The sequence below is a fragment of the Nicotiana sylvestris genome, chromosome 2 (assembly GCF_000393655.2).
Source record: "Nicotiana sylvestris chromosome 2, ASM39365v2, whole genome shotgun sequence".
Lineage (NCBI taxonomy): Eukaryota > Viridiplantae > Streptophyta > Magnoliopsida > Solanales > Solanaceae > Nicotiana > Nicotiana sylvestris.
Window position 1 is genome coordinate 200,697,858 of NC_091058.1, and position 22,179 is coordinate 200,720,036.

The 22,179-nt window shown below is 40.6% G+C and overlaps 3 protein-coding genes across 3 annotated transcripts; all 3 read left to right on the top strand.

Moving 5' to 3' along the window:
• Window positions 1-306: 306 nt before the first annotated feature.
• Window positions 307-1,560, top strand: LOC138886155 (uncharacterized). The gene has a single exon (XM_070167192.1). The coding sequence runs from the start codon at window positions 307-309 to the stop codon at window positions 1,558-1,560; it is 1,254 nt and encodes a 417-aa protein (XP_070023293.1).
• A 63-nt stretch (window positions 1,561-1,623) lies between these two features.
• LOC138886156 (uncharacterized) lies at window positions 1,624-2,184 on the top strand. Its single transcript, XM_070167193.1, has one exon. The coding sequence runs from the start codon at window positions 1,624-1,626 to the stop codon at window positions 2,182-2,184; it is 561 nt and encodes a 186-aa protein (XP_070023294.1).
• Window positions 2,185-20,353: 18,169 nt separating this feature from the next.
• Window positions 20,354-21,725, top strand: LOC138886157 (uncharacterized). Its single transcript, XM_070167194.1, has 4 exons — window positions 20,354-20,365; window positions 20,690-20,704; window positions 21,114-21,463; window positions 21,584-21,725. Exons 1-4 carry the CDS (start codon window positions 20,354-20,356, stop codon window positions 21,723-21,725), a joined length of 519 nt encoding a protein of 172 aa, XP_070023295.1.
• The last annotated feature ends 454 nt before the right edge of the window (window positions 21,726-22,179 follow it).

Consider the following 22,179-nt stretch of genomic DNA (forward strand, 5'->3'; position numbering starts at 1 on the left):
GGCCGAATATGAAGAATAAATGGAGGCGGAAATGGAATAAAATGCTTTTGCGGACATAGAGGAGTATATTGAGGATACAAATGCTATTGAACCTCCGGTCGTGGGTGCAACAACTCTCAAGGTGCAACATGGTTTAATTGTTATGCTCAAAGCGGAGGGATTTTTCAGGAATTCCACTGATGATTATCTGACACAACATCTCAGAAACTTCTTGGGTATATGTGCGATGCATAAGCAGAACAATGTCTCAGATGATGCTCTAAGGTTGAGGTGCTTCAAGTACTCACTAGCTGGGGAAGCAAGGTAATGGCTTCAAAATTTGCCACAGACTCTATTCATTCATGGCCCGAACTTGTCCGATTATTCTTAGCTAAATCGTTCCTGCAAAGTAAGAAGTCTGAGCTCAAAGATAAAATCTTCTTTTTCAAGCAATTACCGGGAGAACATCTACATGAGGCATGGGATGATTTCAAATTATATTTGGTGAGGTCTCCCAACCATGGTTTTCCAGATTCTATCTTGTTGGAAAAATTCTACATGGGCTTGGATCCTGTGAACCAATCTATAGCCAAAAATGCAGCTGACGGATCTTTCATGGACAAATCATTGGCAAGGCTGACACAAATACTTTATAAAATGGCAAAGCATAATCAAGCATGGCATTCCGAGGACACCACATGTGGAATTACATATGGTTCTCCTTCCTTGAGCAACATTATCAAGGAAAATCAAGAGAGAGATCAAGTGATTGTAGGGCTTGCTACAAATGTCAATGTGTTGACAAAGATGTTCACTGAAAGCCAAACGAAGAAGGCAAATGTGGTTGAGGATGTGCAACCCATATCAAATGAGGATTTTGAGGAAGAAAATTATGTCAAAAACTCTCAAGGAGGCTATCAAAGGCAACAATACCAAGGTCAAGCACAACAAAATCAATGGAGGCCAAACCCGCAATGGCAAGGCCCCCAACAATGCCGAAATATCCAAAGTGACTCAAACCAAGGAAATTGTAACAACAACAACAACTTCTTAAACCGGAGTTCAAAGCCTTATGTTCCCCCAAAGGGTCAATATTCAAATCAAGGTTCCTCAAATGAGTCTAAGTTGGAAAGTATGCTTGAACGGGTATTGCAAAATCAAGAAAAATTCGAGACTTCTATAAGGAACATGATCGAGCTTGTTGGCTATCATACCACATCCATTCAAAAATTAGAGATGCAAATGAGAGACCTCTCTAGGGAACAAAATCTAAAGCAAAAGGGAACACTCCCTAGTGACATAATTGCGAACCCAAAGGGTAGTGGGAGTGACCCAACTTCTCATGTCATGGCAATTACTACTCGGAGTGGTAAGGTACTACAAGGAGAGGGCGAACAACTGGTTGAGGTAGAAGAGTTCGAGAAAGGGGTTGAGGTTGAAGAGCCAAGTGTTGTCAAAATTGAGAAGATTTCGGAGGATATGCAAGTGCAAAAAGAGAACCGGGAAGAGATAAAGGAAAGGGTAAAAGAGACACCAAAAATGCTTCCACCTATTCCTAGACCTCCTCCTCCATTCCCTTAAAGACTCGCTAGGAAGGTTGATGATTGCAAACTTGAAAAGTTCTACGGCATTCTCAAGCAATTAATGGTGAATATTCCATTTGTGGAAGCATTTCAAGAGATGCCGGGTTTTGCTAAGTATTTGAAAGATTTGATCATCAAGAATAAAAGCACCAAAAATGAAGTGGTGAATGTTACTCATCGGGTTAGTTCCATCATTGTAACATCCACCGTTCAAAAGAAAGAAGACGCGGGAGCTTTCACCATTACTTGTACCATTGGGGCACATGATTTTGCAAGATCCCTTTGTGATAATGGAGCTAGCATCAACTTGATGCTTCTTGCCATTTACAAGAAAATAGGATTAGGTATGCCAAGGCCCACAAGTATGAGATTGCAAATGGACGATCATTCCATCAAACGACCGGTGGGAATTGTTGATAATGTACTTGTGAAGGTGGGAAAATTTCATTTACCCGCCAACTTCATAATCCTTGATTGTGCAGTTGACAAAGAGATCCCTATCATCTTGGGGAGACCATTCCAAGCAAGCAAGGGTATGAAACTACCACATGATTATGAACACATCTTGGTGATCGATGTTGTTGATGAAGGAGAGGATGCAGTTGAAATGAAAATGGAATAACAAGGCCTCAGCGAGGCATTGACGGCTATTTTGGTGAACTTTGATGGTGAAAATATTGAGGGGTATATGGAATCGGTGAATGCATTGGAGGGGCTTGGGTCCTACACTTATGCTCCGACAAAGCTCTCTATCTACATGGAGAATAGAGCCACTCCACCCGCAAAGCCTTCTATTATCGAACCTCCACAACTAGAGCTCAAACCACTCCCACCACACTTGAGGTATAAATTTCTTGGCTCAAATGATACTTTAACGGTAATTATTTCTTCTTTGTCGAATGATGTGTAGGTATAACAATTGTTGGAAGTCTTGAAGGAGCATAGGAAAGCTATTGGATGGACAATTGCGGACATCCGAGGTATTCCCACAGGAATTTGCGAGGACAAAATCCAATTGGAAAGTGAAACGAAACCAAGTGTGGAACATCAACGACGGTTGAACCCGTCAATGCAAGAGGTGGTGAAGAAAGAAATCATCAAATGGTGGGATGTCGGGGTAGTCTACCCTATTGCCGATAGTTCTTGGGTGAGCCCGGTGCAATGCGTGCCAAAAAAGGGAGGCATGACCGTAATTGAAAATGAGCAAAATGAGCTCATCCTAAAAAGAACGATGACCGGTTAGAGGGTGTGTATGGATTATCGGAAGCTCAACAGTGCCACATAAGACCATTTCCCTATGCTTTTTATTGATCAAATGCTTGATCGGCTAGTGGAAGGTCATTTTATTGTTTCCTTGGTGGATATTCCGGTCACAAACAAATCAACATAGCATTGGAGGATGTAATGCTCTGACTACTTTTCAAAGATTCATGATGTCCATTTTATCTGACATGGTAAAGGACTTTCTAGAAGTTTTCATGGATGACTTCTCGGTGGTAGGTGATTCTTTTGAGCATTGTCTTAACAATCTTAGACAAGTGCTTAAGAGATGTGAAGTGACCAACATGGTGGATGAAGGCATTGTGTTGGGGCATAAAATTTCAAAATGTGTCATAGAGGTTGATCGGGCAAAGATCGAGATTATTTCTAAGCTTCCTCCACCTACTTCCATTAAAGGTGTTCGAAGTTTCTTGGGACATGCCGGGTTCTATAGGTGCTTCATTAAGGATTTCTCCAAGATTGCAAATCCTATGTGCAAACTCCTTATGAAGGATTCCAAATTTGTGTTTGACGAGAAATGCCTCAAAACCTTTAAGGAATTGAAGCAAAGTCTCACCACGACACCTATTATTGTCACACCCGATTGGTCTCTTCCTTTCGAGCTCATGTGTGATGCCAGTGGTGTAGCTATTGGAGTAATGCTTGGCCAACGTCACAATAAGGTTATCCACCCGGTTTATTATGCAAGAAAGACACTCAATGGGACACAAATGAATTACACGGTAACTGAGCAAGAACTTCTTTCCATTGTATATGCCTTTGAGAAGTTTTGGGCTTATTTGTTGGGATCCAAGGTGATAGTGTACACAGATCCTGCTGCTCTTTGCTATCTCATGGCAAAGAATGATGCAAAGCCTCAGTTGATTCGATGGGTCTTGTTGTTGCAAGAATTTGACTTCGAGGTTAAGGATCGCAAGGGAACTCAAAATCAAGTAGTGGATCATTTATCAAGGCTTAAAGAGGCAGGGAGAACAAAGGGATATCTTGAAATAAACGATGCATTCTCAGATGAACACATATTGGCACTATCTAGCACTTTTGCTCCTTGGTATGCCGATATTGCTAACTATTTGGTTAGTGACCTTATTCCGGACGGATTGGAATCCTATCAAAAGAAGAAGTTCTTGAGAGACTGCCGGCAATACTATTCGGAGGAACCATTCTTGTTTCGTGTTTATGCTGATAATATTGTTAGAAGGTGTGTTCCAGAAGAAGAGATTATGTCAATTCTAAAGGCATGCCATGACTCATCAGTTGGGGGTCATCATGGAGGAAATCGAACGGCGGATAAGGTGCTTGGATGTGGTTACTATTGGCTGTCAATCTATCATGATGTCAATCAAATGTTCAAGGCTTGTGACCAATGTCAAAGGCAAGGATCAATCTCCAAGAGGCATGAAATGCCAATGCACTTTGTGATGGAGATAGAAATCTTCGATGTGTAGGGAATTGATTTTATGGGTCCCTTTGTGAGCTTTGGTGGGATGAAATATATCTTGGTAGTTGTGGACTATGTGTCCAAATAGGTTGAAGCAATTGCCTTACCAAACAACGAGGCAAGAAGTGTGACCGCATTCTTGAAGAAAAACATATTCACTCGGTTTGGCACTTCTAAGGCCATTCTTAGTGATGGTGGGTCCCATTTCAGTAACAATGCTTTCACGGGGCTACTAGAAAAGTATGGTGTCAAACACAAGGTGGACACACCTTATCATCCCCAATATAGTGGTCAAGTTGAGGTTTCCAACCAGGAGATCAAGAGCATTCTAGCAAAGACTATTAATGCAAACAGGAAGGACTGGTCAAGGAAGCTAGATGACGCATTTTGGGCGTACCGCACGGCATATAAAACTCTTATTGGTACTTCTCCTTATCGGTTAGTCTTCGGAAAAGATTGTCATTACCCATGGAATTGGAGCACAAGGCCATGTGGGTTTTAAAGAGGTTGAACTTGGACTAGGCTGAAGCTGCAAATTTGAGGTTAACACAACTCAATAAAATGGAGGAATTCAGTTTCCATGCTTATGAAAGTGTAGCTGTGTACAAAGAAAGGATGAAGTACATCCATGACAAGAAAATCTTGAAAAGAGAGTTCAAGTCGGGTGACTTGGTTTTGCTCTTTAACTCAAGGCGTAAATTTTTTCCGGGCAAACTCAAATCAAAATGGTCCGGTCCATTCAAAGTGGTCAATGTCTCTCCTTTTGGAGCTATGGAACTAGCATCGAAAGATTGGCTCCGAACATTCGAAGTCAATGGCCACCGAATCAAGCACTACTTCGGCACAAATGGAGAAAAACATTTGGTAGAACAGTTGGCTCTCCAAGATGGTCCATGCCCGACAAATGAGTGAAGCAAAAGACACGCCAACTTCATCGTGCCGCGACGTTAAATCAAGCGCTTCATGGGAGGCAACCCATGTGTGGTAACACCCTTTTTGTTCTTTAAATTTTTAGTTTTGTAATAGATAGATTTAATTGAGCAATTTAATGTGTGTATTAAAATGCAGGGGATTCAAAAGATCATAACTCTGGGTAAGATTGCATAAGAAAGGGAAGAAAAATCACCATGTGAAGTGTTCTACAAAAATGCGGTTGCATTTCACTATGCGGACCGCATTTTGGTCGCAAATCAAAATAGTGATTTTGGCTAATGTTGGTGGTAAGAATGCGACAAGGTAGTGAACTTTGCGGACCGCATTACAACTATGCGATCGCATAGAGCACCGCATTTCTGGCCCTTCAGCATCTCACTTGAACCCACCGGATAACACTTATGTGGTCGCATAGTATGTTATGTGGTGACTTACCCACCGCAAATCGTGTAGGTATCACCCTCACATATCTTCATTCAAAACAAACAAAAAGTAAGTTTTTTTTATTTTATCAGAAGCAAAACAAAAAAAATGAAAAAAAAAGAAAAAAAACTAACGAAGAGAAAAGGAACAGAGAAGGCAAAATCAACTAGTGCGTAATCTAATACCCCAAGTGTGTGCTCATAAACAACATCACTGGTATGTTTTCCTTTTCCCAATTCCATTATTGCAAGCTTTGGTTGCACATTTGTTCCTATTCTTGTTCCCCATGTTGTTGTTTCATGTTTTCTTTTCGTCTGTGTATTTCTTTCGTGCTTTGTAATTAGATACATGTTCGCAGTGTTCTCTTCATAAGTAATGTGTTTTGGGGGTACTGGGTAGTGAAAATTAGGTCCTCCATTACTAAGGATCAGTTCAATCGTTGGGAACGACGACATTTGTGGCTCGCAAAATCAAAATGTGGTCCGCATTTTGCCGCATAACTGAACCCTAGATTGGCTGAGGAAGATGATGAAATGTGGCGAGTTTGCGATTGTATAATTGATATACGGACCGCAAACTCACCGCATACTAACACATTACACCCAGTTTCACAATATGATTTTTGCAGCCATTTTGTGATCGCATTTCCTACTTTGTGGTGGAATTTGCGATCGCATTTCCTGATTTGGTTTTCTGAGCAATCAGGTTTGTGATGGTTATGTGGTCCATATAGTGGTTATGCGATCGCATAATCCATCGCATATTTGGATCATTTCAAGAGCTTGCAAGTTTGCGACAAGTTTGCGGTCCGCATAGTGGTTATGCGACCGCATACCTGTAGCATTCTAAACTTCTTCTTTGTTTTTTTTATTTTTTTGTTTTCTTTTCACTGTTGCCTACTCGGTTGCGCACATGGTATTTCTATGCAGATATGGCTCCCAAGAAACACGCATCCTCTTCCAATAAAAGGGCCTCCACCATTCATCAAGCAACACCATCAAAATATCCACGACCGGATCCTACTACGGCACGTCCCTCCCAGTCTGATGAGGAGGATACCTTGCCTTCAATAGACCTACAGGAAGAGGCAAGAAGAAAAAGGGGCGATGACTACCAACTCTGGTTTACAATCGATGGTTCTAAGGAACTCTATAGAGAAGGGATAACAAAGAGAAAAATCCTTGCTGAGAAACAAGTGAGCATGAACGGACATAAAGAGCAGCACCCCCATAATTGGGAGAACATAAAAGCTAGAAAATGGGTGTTTCACTGAGCTGCCAGATGACTACAATGAAACCCTTGTCTGTGAGTTCTATGCCTCATACGGAGCTTCCAGGACTGCTCACCACAAGCGCAACAGGGTATTCTGTGATACTGTATTAGTTACGGGGAAAGACGTGAGCTGCAATGCTAAGACTATTAATAAATTTTACATCCCTGACTAGAGCCTGGGCACAGCTGAGTACCAAGCCAAATGGGTAAACCGGGAGAATAAGTGGAGTTGGATAGCATCTATGATAGCAAAGGGGACCCCTGCTTCGATCAATCCTGTACACAAAATATTCAAGGAGGATCTCACACGAGAGGGTCGATTTTGGCTTAGTTTTGTCACCTCTCGACTAATACCGTCCACAAATGAGACTAACATAAGCATTGAGAAGGCTCTTCTCATTGCATGCATTATGACGGGAATCAAGATCGATGTGTGTGCCCTTATCTTCCAAGAGTTAGGGATCCGAGCAAGGCAGACAGCCACTTCACTGCCATTCCTTGTTTGATCACAACCCTCTGCAAGGATGTGAATGTCCCACTCATATCACACTCTGACAAGACAGGGAAGGTGCTGAAGGATATTGACATCACACGTATTAGTGATGTTGTTACTCCCCCAGAGGTTCAGACTCCGATTCCAGTTGATGTAGAGCCCTCAGAGTCCCAGACTCCTATGTCCCCTCAGGCTCCTGTTGCATCCACTTCCACTGCATAAGCCGCCTCTTAGTCTACCATTGCTCAGCCTTCTACTGCACTGCCAGCCATCTCGAGGCTTGGTCTCATTGCTCAGCATGCCAATGCTAAGGTAGACCAGCTTCTGAAGACCTTACCGAACCTTATCAAACAGGCCTTGACTCTGATACAGTCCTCAGTGACAGCCCTCCAACAACAACAAGCAAATTATGGGGATCGCGTACAACAGCTTGAGTTGAGGGTTTAGAAGATAGAGCGAGGTGAGGTTTGTGACCTGCCTAAGCTCCAGGAAGAGGTTGCCACTATGAAGACCGAGCCCCATAAGATGCATAATTTGGAGTTCGATCTATTATCCCTCCTGCCCAAGGAAGGTAAGCAGAGAGCAAACACATCAGCACCAGATTTGGGTCTTGACTTCACCACTTTGATGACAGACATCGCACCTCCGACTGCCGAGGCTTCCCATCCTCCAGCTCCTCTTGTACGGATTGATATTCCTAATGAGGAGGTTTCTGGACGCTCTACTAAGTTTGAGGGTGAAGAGGCTTATGAGGGCGAGGATGATGAGGATTCATGGTCCACGAATAATGATAGCCCTCCAGAGAAGGGCAAGCAGATTGCTGCTCCTACAGCTGAGGACGAGGAGCAAGCAGCAATTCAGATGGCAATACAACATTCGCTAGTAGATATGGCTGCCCTTGTAGATCCATCGGCCACTTAGCCATCAGCGGGCGAGGTTAGCAGCTCACAGGCCCCAGCTCTAGTATTAGGCCAGCGAGAGATCCCTCCTCCATCAGTGGAGGTCACTCCTCAGGCCGAGATCTCATCGGTCCAAGCTTTAGCATCCGAGCGAAACCCTACCATCACTCAGCCGGCTGCCGACTCCCATAGCGCTTAGTGCACCTCAGGGAGCCCCTTTAACTCTATTCTATGTTCTTATGCATTAGGGACAATGCATGTTTTTTTGTTGGGGGTGGTAGCCTTGTTTATACTTTTGTAACATTGGCAACTGTTGTACATGTTTATGCTCTTGTATTTACTCATGTTTATTTTGTGATTCTATATATATTAATGTTTTGTGATTTCCGTACATAAGTTATGTTGTGTAATTCGTGAGTTTGTATATATTAGTGTTTTGCGATTTCCGTACAGAAGTTATGTTATCCTTGTGTATATAAAAAAACAAGTAGATAGTTGTCCATCTTTAGTACTTAGCAATAAATTCCCCTTGGTTTTTCTTCGCCAGGTTCTTTTCCAAAGGTGTAATAGTAGAACCAGGATAGTAGAATGAAACATGTTGACCGGTTTGGTGTAAGTGTCTAGTCTTTAGCATGTGTGTCTGTATATAGCCTATACCCTTCCATTTATAAAAAAAATTATATCAACTGTGGGAACTTGAGGCTCGCTCTGTGACTCTATGTCTACCTAGAGTTATACATGTATATATGATGAAAACTTTGAGTTGCCAAGTGTTCACTCGAGGGCTTCAAACTATGTAAGCCAAACAATCTGTGTGCCATGTGTGTGAGTTCTTTGTGTAAATAATTCTTGTGTTTGCTTTTGCCATCTAGAACTTGCCCGGTTGATTTTTCGATGCTTATAATAATTACATTTGGTTGGAGAAATGACCTTAGGGAGTCTTTGTGAGTTTTGGAAAACCAGTTAGCCTTTCAAGACACCCATTGTACAGATAGTATCACAAGTCACCCCATTTGAGCCTTTAACCTTTTCTTTGGCTACCTCATTACAAACCTTTCCTTTTTTGTGAAATAATTTCCTCTTTTGAACCCGTCCCTCCTTGAGCATTGAGAATGAGGCTAAAAGCCTAAGTTGGGGGGTGTGGTGTAAAGTCGTAAATCGGCAAGATTGTACAATGAGCGTAGGAAAGTGAACCTGAAAGTGTGAAACTACTCAAGCTCCAAAAGAAAAATATAAGAAAAATATAAGAAAATATATATAAAATTGGCAAGAGAAAAAAAAAGAAAAAGAAAAAGAAGAATTGCTTGTCTTTATATATATGGAGTCTTGAAAAGAATTGAAGGGGTAGTTAAGGTGGCTAAATGGTGGAAAAGTTGAAGCTAATAAAGGCTATGTGGTTTGAAAGAAGCAAAGAGCAACAAGAAGGAAAAATGTGATTAGTGTTCAAGGAGCGTGTAGTCACTTGTACCTAAATGCTTATCCGACCCTTACCTAAACCTACATTACAAGCTTAAAAAGTCTTTATGGGATCTCCAACCGAGCATTCTTAGAATTAAGCAACGAATTAAAATAAGGGCAAGCCTATGGTATGGTATGTTGTAACACTTGAAAGTCTTTCAGAGAATGAGTGTATTTGTAAATTCGTCCCTTTTTGTTGTCATTGTAAATATTGTGATTTTGGGACTTTCTTTCTAGTGAGGGCACATGAACTATGAGGTTGGACAGAAGTTGAGCTTTTGGAATCAAATACAAGTGCACTTAGCTGAGGGTAACATTTTGTCAAATTGGTCGAGGCTCAAAGTTTCACAAGTTGATTAGTTCCTTGTAAATATTGATGGTTCAGGAAGGGTAAACAATTGAAAAATGCATGTTTGTAGTACTGACAACGGACACCATCCACGGTCATTACTGTTTCATATCTGTTAGATGGAGTCTATAATAGGATAGTGTTGTTTTAGTTGCTTGAGGACAAGCAAGAGTTTAAGTTGGGGGTGTTGATGGGCCGGGGAATTTCGGCACATTTCAATGCAAATTTCTTAGATTTTAGCTTGTTTTGAATGCAATTATCTCCTATACTTATGTAATTTTAGTGTTTTTGCAGCACATGAGGTTTAAGGACCTAAGAGCATGGAAATGAAAGCAAAAAGCCACAAAAAGACAAGAAAAGAGCAAGATGCATCACAAATGTGGAAAAGCGGTCCAAGATGCGATCGCAAATCCTACATGCAAGCCGCATAAAGTGCAAAGAATCGCAAGCCACAACAGAATATTGGCCAAAGTCCAGTGCAAGAAATGCGATCCAGAATGCGATCGCATAACAGGTTTGCGGACCGCACAATGGACAACAAACTCATGGAGAGAAAAGCTGATAATAGGACACAAAATGTGATCGCATATCTGGAATGCGGATCGCAAATCAACAATGTGATGACGACCTGGAAACTAGGGTTCTGAAGTGCGATGGGCATGAAGAGAATGCGGACCGTGTGTCTGTTATGCGACAGATATGCGGTCGCATATTTAACCGGAAAGGGCATTTTTGTCTGCTTTTTGTCCCGAATTTTGGCCCTCTATAAATAGATTTCTTGAGGTTTTGTGGGCTCGTCTTGTCTGACTTTAAGACTACATCACAAGGCTTTAATATTCCTCTCTTTTGGAATCTTTTGGGTCAAGAATCTTTTACTTTGTAAGCTTTATGGCATCTAATATTCTCTTGTTTTTGTATTTTTGTATGAGTAGCTAACTTTAAATACTAAGGTTGTGGACCCTAAATGGGTGATATGTTAATGGGTGTTTAACATTGAATATATATATAATGGTTGGTTGATATTTATTTACTTCTCATTCTTCATTTATTGTTGGTGGTTGCAAACATTAACAAGTGCATTAGATTCTTGCTTTGCTTGGGAAAGTGGGTTAGAATTTGGTAGAAGTAAATATCAAAGACTCAAGGCTTTAAACCTTGTTTAATAGAATTGCTTAGAAATAAGTGGGTTTTATTTGGCATATATTAATTATATTTAACTGCAACTCTTTTGTATTTGGAAAAATCATAAAGAGGAAATACTACCCAACTATTGGAAAATATTGGGTAGTCATTTAGGCATCATTTGCATATCAAAAAGGACCTTCCATTAGAAATATAACATATTAATACCGATAGCATTATACTTCATTAAAGGGGACACAACCTTGATTTCTCTAATCAAATTTATTTACATTCTCAACATTAAAATTAGTTATTTCTTCAAACCAAACTCAATTTATACTCGTGTTACCATTAACTGGATAGAATTATGACTTTAGTCAAGCAACACACTATTCTAGTAACCTTTTCACACCTATTCCCTGTGGGATTCGACCCCAACCTTGTTGGGTAATTATATTTGACACCAACTGCCTTACACTATTTATTCAAGTGTAATTTGAGCATATCACATACCAAACACCTCCACCCACATACCAAACACCTCCACCCATATACCAACCCTCATCTCCCAGATATTCTCAACTTGTCACTACCTATCACACTTATAACACCTAGCCAACCTTCTATCATTCACCTCCAACTCACCCAAATTACCAAAAACCCTAACCTAACTTTGATCGCAAATCACCCAGACAATACATCGCTATTGCTGAACCCATTGACCAACTGTACGAAATATTGAAGGCCGACGGTTATTTCACCCCTATTCCTGTTGTGACAATGGAGAACTCATCTCAATGGTCAACCCAAACAAAAACTTTGCATATAATTCTGGTATGAAGGGACATACCATTGACAAGTGCCAAACTTCGAAATATACAATCTAGACATTGATTGATAACAAGGTCATACAAGCAAAGGAAGTTGTGCCCAACGTCCGCAACAATCCTCTTCCAGATCATAGGGGTGATGGGGTACATGTGATAGAGACGGATGAAGAATGTGATCCTAAGGGGCCAATCGGGCTTATTCAAGAAGGTGATGACTTTAAACCCACAGTTACACTCACTCCTATTATGGTGCAGACGCAGCCATCAGTCGAGGTTGAGGCAACCACATCGGTTCCATTTGAGGTAGAGGTAACTCCACCTGTAGCCACACCTATTCTATTTGAGGTAGAAGTGGCCACACCTTTCACAGTGACAGTAGCAACCACACATCCTTTCAACTCCAACACCATACCTTGGGATTATGTTGCCGAAGCTAGGTGAAAAGGAAAAGCAAAGATGGAAGAGTCTGATGTTGCACAAGGAATGACCATAACGGGAAGGATCTATACACCCGAACATTTGGGAGGATCGAGCAAGGAGGCTGCTACTAAGCAACCTATTATTGAAACAAGATCAGATGATCTTTGGAAGAAAGTACAGGTGAGGGAATACTCTATCGTCGATCATTTGAACAAGACCCCTGCCTAGATCTCCATCCTATCACTATTGCAAAATTCGGAGGTGCATATAAATGCTTTTATGAAGGTGTTAAACGAAGCTTACGTGCCCAACAATATCACCTGCGGCAAAATGGCGAACATGGTAGGGCAAGTGCTAGAGAGTCATAAGATCACCTTCCATGAAGATGAATAACTGCCTTAAGGGTTAAGTCGCAATCGAGCACTGCATATCACGGTACAATTTGAAGACAAATTCATAGTCAGGGTCTTAATAGATAGGGGTTCAAGCCTCAACATTATTTCGTTGACTACTCTGAAAAGATTGGGCAAAGATTTCCACGAGATACGGGCAGAAAGTGTGAACGTGGAAGCCTTTGATGGGTCTCAAAGGGCCACGATCAGGGAGATTAACCCTTGCCTGCAGATGGGGCCAACTTGGTCCTATATCGAATTCCAGGTGCTTGACATATCAGCTAAATACAATCTTCTATTGGGTCGACTTTGGATACATGCCGTTGGGGCTATGGCTTCCACACTACACCAGGCCGTGAAGTTCAAATGGAACCATCAGGAGGTGATAATTCGTGGAGATGGAAGTAACCCCATTTACACCAGTCAAACTATCCTGGTTATCGAGAACAGAAGAAGGCTAGGAGGGGAAACTTATCACCACATTGAACATATCAATGCACTTGAGAAAGACAAATGGTGGAGTAACAAAAGAGAAAGCATACTAGCATGGTCTGGATATGAACCCGGCAAAGGGATTGGAAAGAAACTCCAGGGCATTACCAAGCCGATATAGTTGAAATGTCACGGCACAACTTTCGGGTTGGGATACCCGTACACCTGGCAGGAGTACAATGATTGGTCTCCGCCATGGTATAGTCCTTATTGCCCTCTCGAGCAACCGATGACACATATGGTTCAAACTTTTCACCGGGCTAATACAATATGGGGAACTGTAGGGGAAGAAGCTTTAGCTGGGTTAAGGATTTTGTTCCTAGAGAACGAGGATATAGTTTGTAGTGCGATCATTGAGGAGGAGGAGGAAGAAGTCCTCACCATTAATACTGTGGAGAAGGGAGTTGTTCTCAGGAATTGGACTGCCACACCATCCTAGGCCCGCCGAGTCACTGGGTAGCTTAGCATTTAGCCTAATTTATTTTTATAAGCTATATTAGACCTTTCATATGTTTTCAGTATTTTATTTTAAAGATGCATTTTGTTTCAAAATAATTGCTCGATTCATCGAGCCGTACTTAATTTTGATATTTTGAAAATTTAATCAATGCATTGCTATTTATTAATCATTATTATCTTTCACATTTTTCTTTCTACAACATTATTATTACTTTTCCTGATAAATCGATGACTGTGACATGTAATGAGACAACGCAACATAAGGATAGTTACTCAGAAGAAGAGGATGAAATACCCAACGAAATTGTCAGGGAGGTTGAGAACTTTGAGAATAAACATAAGTCCAACCTGGACGAGACCGAAGCAGTAAATTTGGGAGATGTCGAAACCGTCAAGGAAACTCGCATAAGCATTCACTTGTCACCGTCAGAGAAGGAAAAGCACATTCATTTATTGAAGGAGTATGAGGATATCTTTGCATGGTCATATGATGACATGACTAGTCCGAGCACATCCATAGTGGCTCACAAGTTGCTTACCAATCAAATGTATGCGCCGGTGAAGCCAAAACTCAGAAAATTCAAACCAGACATGAGCCTAATAATCAAGGAGGAAGTCACTAAGTAGATCAAAGCCAAAGTCATCAGGGTAGTTGAGTACCCAACCTGGCTTGCCAATATTGTACCTGTTCTGAAGAAAGATAGGAAAGTTAGAGTATGTGTTGATTATCGAGATTTAAATAGAGCAATCCCTAATGACGATTTTCCACTGCCAAATATACATATCCTGAACGACAATTACTCCAAGCATAAACTCCAATCCTTTGTAGATTGCTTTGTGGGTTATCCCAGATCTGGATGGATGAAAAAGACGTAGAGAAAATACCTTTCATCACACCGTGGGGGGTATACTGCTACAAGATGATGCCATTCGGTCTAAAAAATGCTGGGGCTACTTACATGAGAGCCATGACAACCATCTTCTATGATATGATACACAAGGAAATAGAAGTGTATGTTGACGATGTCATCATCAAATCCAAGAGGGTCGCGGATCACATAGTAGACTTGATAAAGTTCTTTGACAGATTAAGGTGGTACAATCTAAAACTGAACCTCGCAAAGTGTGCATTCGGTGTTCCCGTAAGAAAGCTGTTGGGATTCATTGTCGGCCGCCGAGGAATCGAGTTGGACCCGTCCAAAGTTAAGGCTATTCAAGAGTTACCACCACCAAAGAGCAAGGACGTGATGAGCTTCCTAGGATGTCTCAACTACATCAGTCGCTTCATAGCACAGTCCACAGTTATATGTGAACCCATCATCAAAATGTTGAGGAAAGGCACTGAGATGAGTTGGACTGAAGAATGTCAGAAGGCTTTTGACAAAACCAAGGAATACATGTCCCTACCACCAGTCCTAGTCCTGCCAGAACCTGGGAGACCTTTACTACTCTATCTATTTGTATTAGATGGAGCTTTAGGATGTATTTTGGGACAACATGACGAGACAGTAAGAAAGGAGCAAGTCATATAATACTTGAGTAAGAAGTTCACACCTTATGAAGCACGATACTCTCTATTAGAATGCACTTGTTGTTCTTTAACCTGGACAGCTCAGAAATTAAGGCATTACTTCTGTGCCTATACCACATAACTCATATCCAGGATGGACCCTCTGAAGTACATCTTTTAGAAGCCCATGCCAACCGGGAGGTTAGCTAAGTGGCAGATACTATTAAGTGAGTTCGATATCATCTATGTAACTTAGAAGGCGATCAAAGGACAAGCATTAGCAGACCACCTTACTAAAACTCTTGAGCGAAGAGAATACGAACCCTTAAAAACGTCTTTCCCTGATGAAGAAGTATCATTCATAGGAGAAGACATTGTTGAAGCCTACGATGGTTGGAGAATGTTATTCGATGGAGCTGCAAACTTCAAAGAAGTGGGCATTAGAGTAGTTTTGTTATCAGAAATAGTGTAAAGCCCCAGAAGATTTTGCTAAGTAATTTAAGATTTCGTGGTGCCAATGTAGGCTAATTACTTTATTTTGTGTGCAAATAAGGATTCATGAAATAATAGATATTAATTGGATATGTTAATAAGTATATAAGTCATATTAAGTGATTTGAGGTCTAATGAGAGGCCTAAGTCTAAACCAAGTTGGAAAATTTCATAATGGACTAAAGTTGTGAATGAGTACGCACAAGACCTCACTTTGGACCATCATATCTCCAGTTATATATGGTTTTGTATGATTCACAACCTATCAAATTAAATCTAATTAAGTCTAGTTTTCTGACGAATTAAATCGTTCATCATTTGGAGGTGTATACAAAAGGTTACGGCCATTTTACTTTCCATGTGTCATATGCGCGCCCAGGTGCATGGCGGAAGCACGACCGCGCATATTGAGAAGCATTTTGCCTCATGAGTGCGGCCTTAGCACGGGTACGCTAGTAGTAGACTTCTCAATACACCTAAGGACGGGAAGTGAGAGGATTTAAGTCATTTTTCAAGACTAGGGCATCTTCTCCATCCCCAATCCGGCCAAGGCATCCAATTGCACACCTAAGGTGAGTTTTTAAGTGTGTTTTCATGGTGATTTCACTTATCAATCACTACTTAAAACATGGTTTTGATTGGATTTCATAGGATTTCTTCAAAATTTCAAGAACATCCCAAAAGTTGTCTTTCAAGATTTGGTCTACAAGAGGTAATCTTTTACCCTTAGACTTACATATATGGAGTTATTATGGAAATATGATTATGAATTAAGTATTGTAACTCATGGGATGGTGATTGGAAGCCATAGGTGCCTAACCTAGGTTGGGTTGGTGTTATAGAAATTGTGAGATGGGTTATTGAGGTATGATTCTTGGATGTAATAGTATTATGTATACATGCATGTACAAATTAGGTTTGTGGGAAGATTGTTGAACATAAATAATTAAAGATTGGGTTGGGGAATGAAGGAAATCTTGTAAAAGAGATTTGAAATCAAGATGCTCAACTAGTGTTTGATATAATTTGCGTTCAATTTTGTTATGTCTCATGTAGATTGGGATTGCTAGAATTTCCGGAACGTCGTAGTAACTAAAGGAAAGCTTAAACAAGGTATGTATGGCTAAAACCCCGTCTTTTAGAAATCGAGCTTCATCGATGTTTGTGTGAATATGGTAAGATTAAAGTTGAATTGTTGCATCGATTGTTATTTTACATGAATTGGTGTTGTAACCTTATATGCTTGAAAGATGTGTCTCAACATGATCAATGTGCTATCTTGATAACTTGAAAGGGGAAAAAGATATGAATTATGTATTGAAATGCTTAGACTTTAAATTTAGATTGAAGCTGCATATAATGTGCCATCTATGTGAAGTCTTATATATGCTCACAATTTAAATTGCTATTGCGTGCACCTACTGTCCTAAATTACAAATCTAACATTGAAATTGGAAATGATGTGAAATGTGGCCTAGTGCCAAATATAAGACGTGATATATGGCCCCAATTGCCTTTGAAATGACATATGTGTAACCAAATATTGGAGTGAGATGAATAATGGAAAATGGTAACATCTCGGGGAGGCGGCTTAGTCGATCGGGCCGTGATCGGACGCCATGATATATACACATGGTGGTAATGTATTGACGATTGAAACTGGAAAGTGTGAATTAAATAATGGTAACGTCTCCGGGAGACGGCTTAGCTGATCGGGCCATGATCGGACTCCGCTCAATGAATCGGTGGCAAAGTGGATAATGATGCAACAGTGTGGGTTGGCCCAATCTAAAATTTTAGGAACTATGTGAAAATCATGTGAACCTCCTTATACTGTTGACATGGTGCATATTTGAAACTTTGTTGTCTTTATGATTTCCTCTTTACTCTTGTATGAAAGTTCTTTCTAACTAGATGGTGTTTAGTTATACATACTAGTGTTATTCGATGGCACTAATGTCCTTTTTGCCAGGGGCTCTATGTCTTTAAATAGATGTAGGTGTTTCTATAGCAGGCAGTGTTGGTCGCAGCTAGTGTCGCGTCATCCTTTCAGCTGACTTGGTGAGCCCCACTTCGTTTCGAGGTCCTGTTTCATCTGTTTATCATGTACATTGTATTTGAGGTGTAGCCGGAACCTTGTTGCCAGCATTTCCATATTAACTCTTCAATTGTATTTAGAGGCTCCGTAGACAGGTTGTGGGTAGTGTCGGGTATTGGAATTAAAGTGGAAATATTGATGTTTGGCAATGATGTGTAAAACTTCTAATATCTTCAAAATTGTGAACGAAGTTGTTAATGGAAATAAAATGGAATCGTTAATGAAATGTTTATAGAATCTGATTAATGGTGTACATTTCCTCTTTATTCAAAGACAAATTTGGGTAGTATGAAACATAACAAGCTTGCTCAGTCGGGTTTACTCGGTTGAGCGCCGGTCGCGCTCCTTAGATTTTGGGGCGTGACAAACTTGGTATCAGAGCCTAAGGTTTTAAAGTGTCCTAGGATGTCTCGGAGCAGTGTCTAGTAGTGTCCTTCTTATCGGTTTGTTGTCGACCACATCTATAAGTTTGAGGATACATGGACATTTTAGGAATGTTACCCTTCTTCAACACTCCATATTGTGCGATAAAGCTTGACTTTAAGATTGTTTACTAACTCGTGCGTTGAGCTTCAAGGTAAGTTTAAATGATCTTTCGTCTATTCCAAGTAATGTTGTCATATGATATGACAAATGGGCAAAGGACCGAATATTAAGGAGATGGTACATGTATCGTGTTGATGAATGGTACGAATATATGAGATGCGTACATAGCACCAAAAGCATAATTTATTCGAGAAAAGTGTTAAAAATGATTACCACCTCTAAAGAAACATTGAATTGATAAGTGATATGTAAGATTGAATAGCACATGTGGGTAGTATGAGAAGTATGTAAATGATCCTAAGGTGTGAAAGAAAATTAGTTATATAAGCACGTGATATATGGGAGACATGACCAGGAAATTAATGATGAGAGTGCAAGTCTATCCTAGGAGACAAGAAGTTATGAAAGGAGAGTCAATTGAACCCATGATGAGAAGACCCATGTACTACGAACTTTATAAAAATTCAGAAGTGTACGAAGTGATATTACACTCCTAATGGATATTGACATGAGGAATTTGAATCCCAAGCTTGTGAGGCTGAATAAGAGCAAAGAAGTTATGAGGTTAATACCATGGCGACTTAAATCTCCCAATAGTTGAACATATATACAAGGGCTACAGACATGAGACATATGTTCCTCAAGTTGCTAAATTCAAGACCGGGGTCGAAATTTGGGACATTCGCCGGAAGTGGGGGAGGAAGGGCCATGGTGAGGCTACTTAAATACAACGAAACAAGAGTAATACCATGTAGCTATGATGTTTGAATATTTTGTTGAAGACATGCGTAGTCTAGAAAAGTGATAATGGATAACGTGATTATCTGGAAGGATATGCTAATTATAGACCACTAGGACTCCCCCCCCCCCACAAATAAAAGGGTGAAAGGTTAAGGAATATAAATTCTTCATTCAGGGCAATGTGAATGATAGGGTCAACGATCGTAGAAACTAAGAGTAGGTTTGTAAAGGGGTTCTATACTTGTTAGAGGGCCAGGGACAATGCAACCCAAGGAAGTACTATAGATCAAAGGTGAATGTTTTGCGAGTTTTTAGAATGGGTTAATTATGGAACTGCGATTCAACTAAAGTTCCAAGACGTTAAGAAAGGCGGAATGAGTGGGAGAAATAAATGTGATGCTATAATAACCCAAGAGGGTATTTGGGCTTGATGGAAATCTTACAAGCAAATAAGTGTGAAGTGATTTGCGGATGAACACACTTTCCCACGGATATCCTAACGAGAGTTAAAAGGTGAGCGGGATGAAATAACTAAGGGAAAAGACCACATAACATAAGGAAGAGTGTATGGCTATTCACTTGCTAGGAAGAACTAGGCGAGAAGAAATGGGGAGAAAACCTATAAATTGAGATGATCATGGTTATCATAAAATATCTTGTATAAGAATGGTGGACTCGCTTAGAGCATAAGTGTTAATAAAAGTTATACAGGACTAACCGTAATGCAACCAACTTGGGTGACACCGAATATCAATTAAAGGATAGAGATAGTACATGTCTACATAAAATGGAAAGAGAGACTGCTGGAGGTGAAGTTGTGGTATGATAAACCCACTCAACCAGGCACAATGATATTACAAGTTCACGGGAGGTAGACAAGTGTGTGGCATAATAATGCTATCAATTATGCACTATGAGCAAAGTAGAATGGGAATGAATGTTCCAGTTAGAAAGAAAAGATGGTACTAGCATATTGTTCAGGCCAAAGGGCGAAAAAAGGGGAAAGACAACACAATCTACCCAAGTGGCAAATAAAAGGTTCAAAATAGATTGAAAGAGGATGAACACTTGTTACAGACCAGACATGTTTAACATGGTAACTATTAAACCACAATATCAGGGAACTCTATTGATGGCTACAATATGGGGAATGAGGTGAGTTACTCATCGAGGATAGAATCAGGTGGACTAAGTCATTCACTTAAGAGTAAAATCAAAAGTCGTTGTTGAAGAATTGAGGAGGATCTCAAGTTTCAGAGAATGCCCTTCTCGGGCCAGTGACTCTTCCTAAATTGTATACATATAAAGGGTGTTGATATGTGTTTTGGGCGGTGTTTAACCGTAAAGAGGGATTGTGAGAATATTCACAGGGAAAGTAGTGTGGTTTATTAAATTCTATAAGGTATATATGGGGAGAAGAGGTTGGCTAAGAAAAGGCGGAGCACAATATTACCTTACATTTGATGCAATGTCATGAAGGTTGAGGATATTAAGGTATGTGTGCAGGCTAGAAGATGTTATTCCTTTGAAATAAAAAGCTCCTATAAGAAAACTCATCCAGTAATTTGTTGAGACTTTGGAAGAGCAGGTTGCAAGTTTTCACAGAAGATGGTAACCATATCAAGGAAATTATTGAAGAACTCAATTTCTAGGAGGTCATATGTAAGAGAAATGTGATATAGATGGTTCGCTATTGATGCAACATGGCTAGGTGATCACTTATGCCTCTAGGAAACCCAAGAATCATGAAAAGAACTATCCAACCCATGACTTAGAGCTTGCAGCAGTGGTGTTTGCACTAAAGATTTGGCGACATTATTTGTAAGGGGTCCGCGTGGATATATTTATGGACCACAAGAGCCTTCAATATATTTTCAAACAAAAGGAGTTGAATCTGATATAGAGAAGATGGTTCGAGTTACTCAAGGACTATGATATCGATATTCTCTATCACCCAGGAAAGGATAATGTTGGGGCGGATGCTCTTAGTCAAAAATCAAGGGGAAATCTGGCTCATTTGGAGGCATATCAGAGGCCGTTGGCTGGGAAGGTGCACCAGTTGGCTAGTTTGGGAGTTCGCCTTGCGGACTCTAATAAAGGAGGAGTGATTGTGCATAATAGGGCTGAATCATCACTTGTGGCGAAAGTAAAAGAGAAGCAATTCTACTATCCATTGTTAGCACAACTAAAAGAGGGGATTCATAAGCACAAGACCGTGGTTTTTTTCCTTGGCATGGATGATGGTACCCTACGGTACCAAGGCCTCTTATGTGTTCCAGATATTGACTGTCTTCGGGATAGGATCGTGGAATAAGAAAACTCTTCCAGGTATTCAGTGCACCCAGGTTCTACGAAAATGTATCATGATCTCAGGGAAGTTTATTGGTTGAATGATATGAAAAGGGATGTGGCGAACTTTGTGGCTAGATGTCTGAACTGTCAGCAAGCGAAGTCTGAACATCAAAGACCTGGTGGATTGGCTCAAAGCATAGAAATTCCAATGTGGAAATGGTAGATGATCAACATGGATTTTGTGGTAGGGTTGTCGTGCACTCCGCGCAAGTTAGACTCAATTTGGGTGATCGTGGATCGACTCACAAAATCAGCACACTTCTTGCCAGTTAGATCTACTGACACAGTAGAATGGTATCTCAGTTATATATCAAAGAAACGGTCAGGCTGCATGGCACTCCAGTCTCAATCATTTCAGATCGAGGGGCTTAGTTCACTGCCAACTTTTGGAAGAAATTTCAGCAAGGTTTGGGTACGCAGGTAAATCTTAGCACAGATTTCCATCCTCAAACCGATGAGTAAGAAGAGCGGACTATTCAGACGCTTGAGGACATGTTGCATGCGTGTACTCTTGATTTCAAAGGTAGTTGGGATGACCAGTTGCCACTCATAGAATTTGCTTACAACAACAACTTTCATGCTAGTATCCAGATGGCACCATTCGAGGCACTGTATGG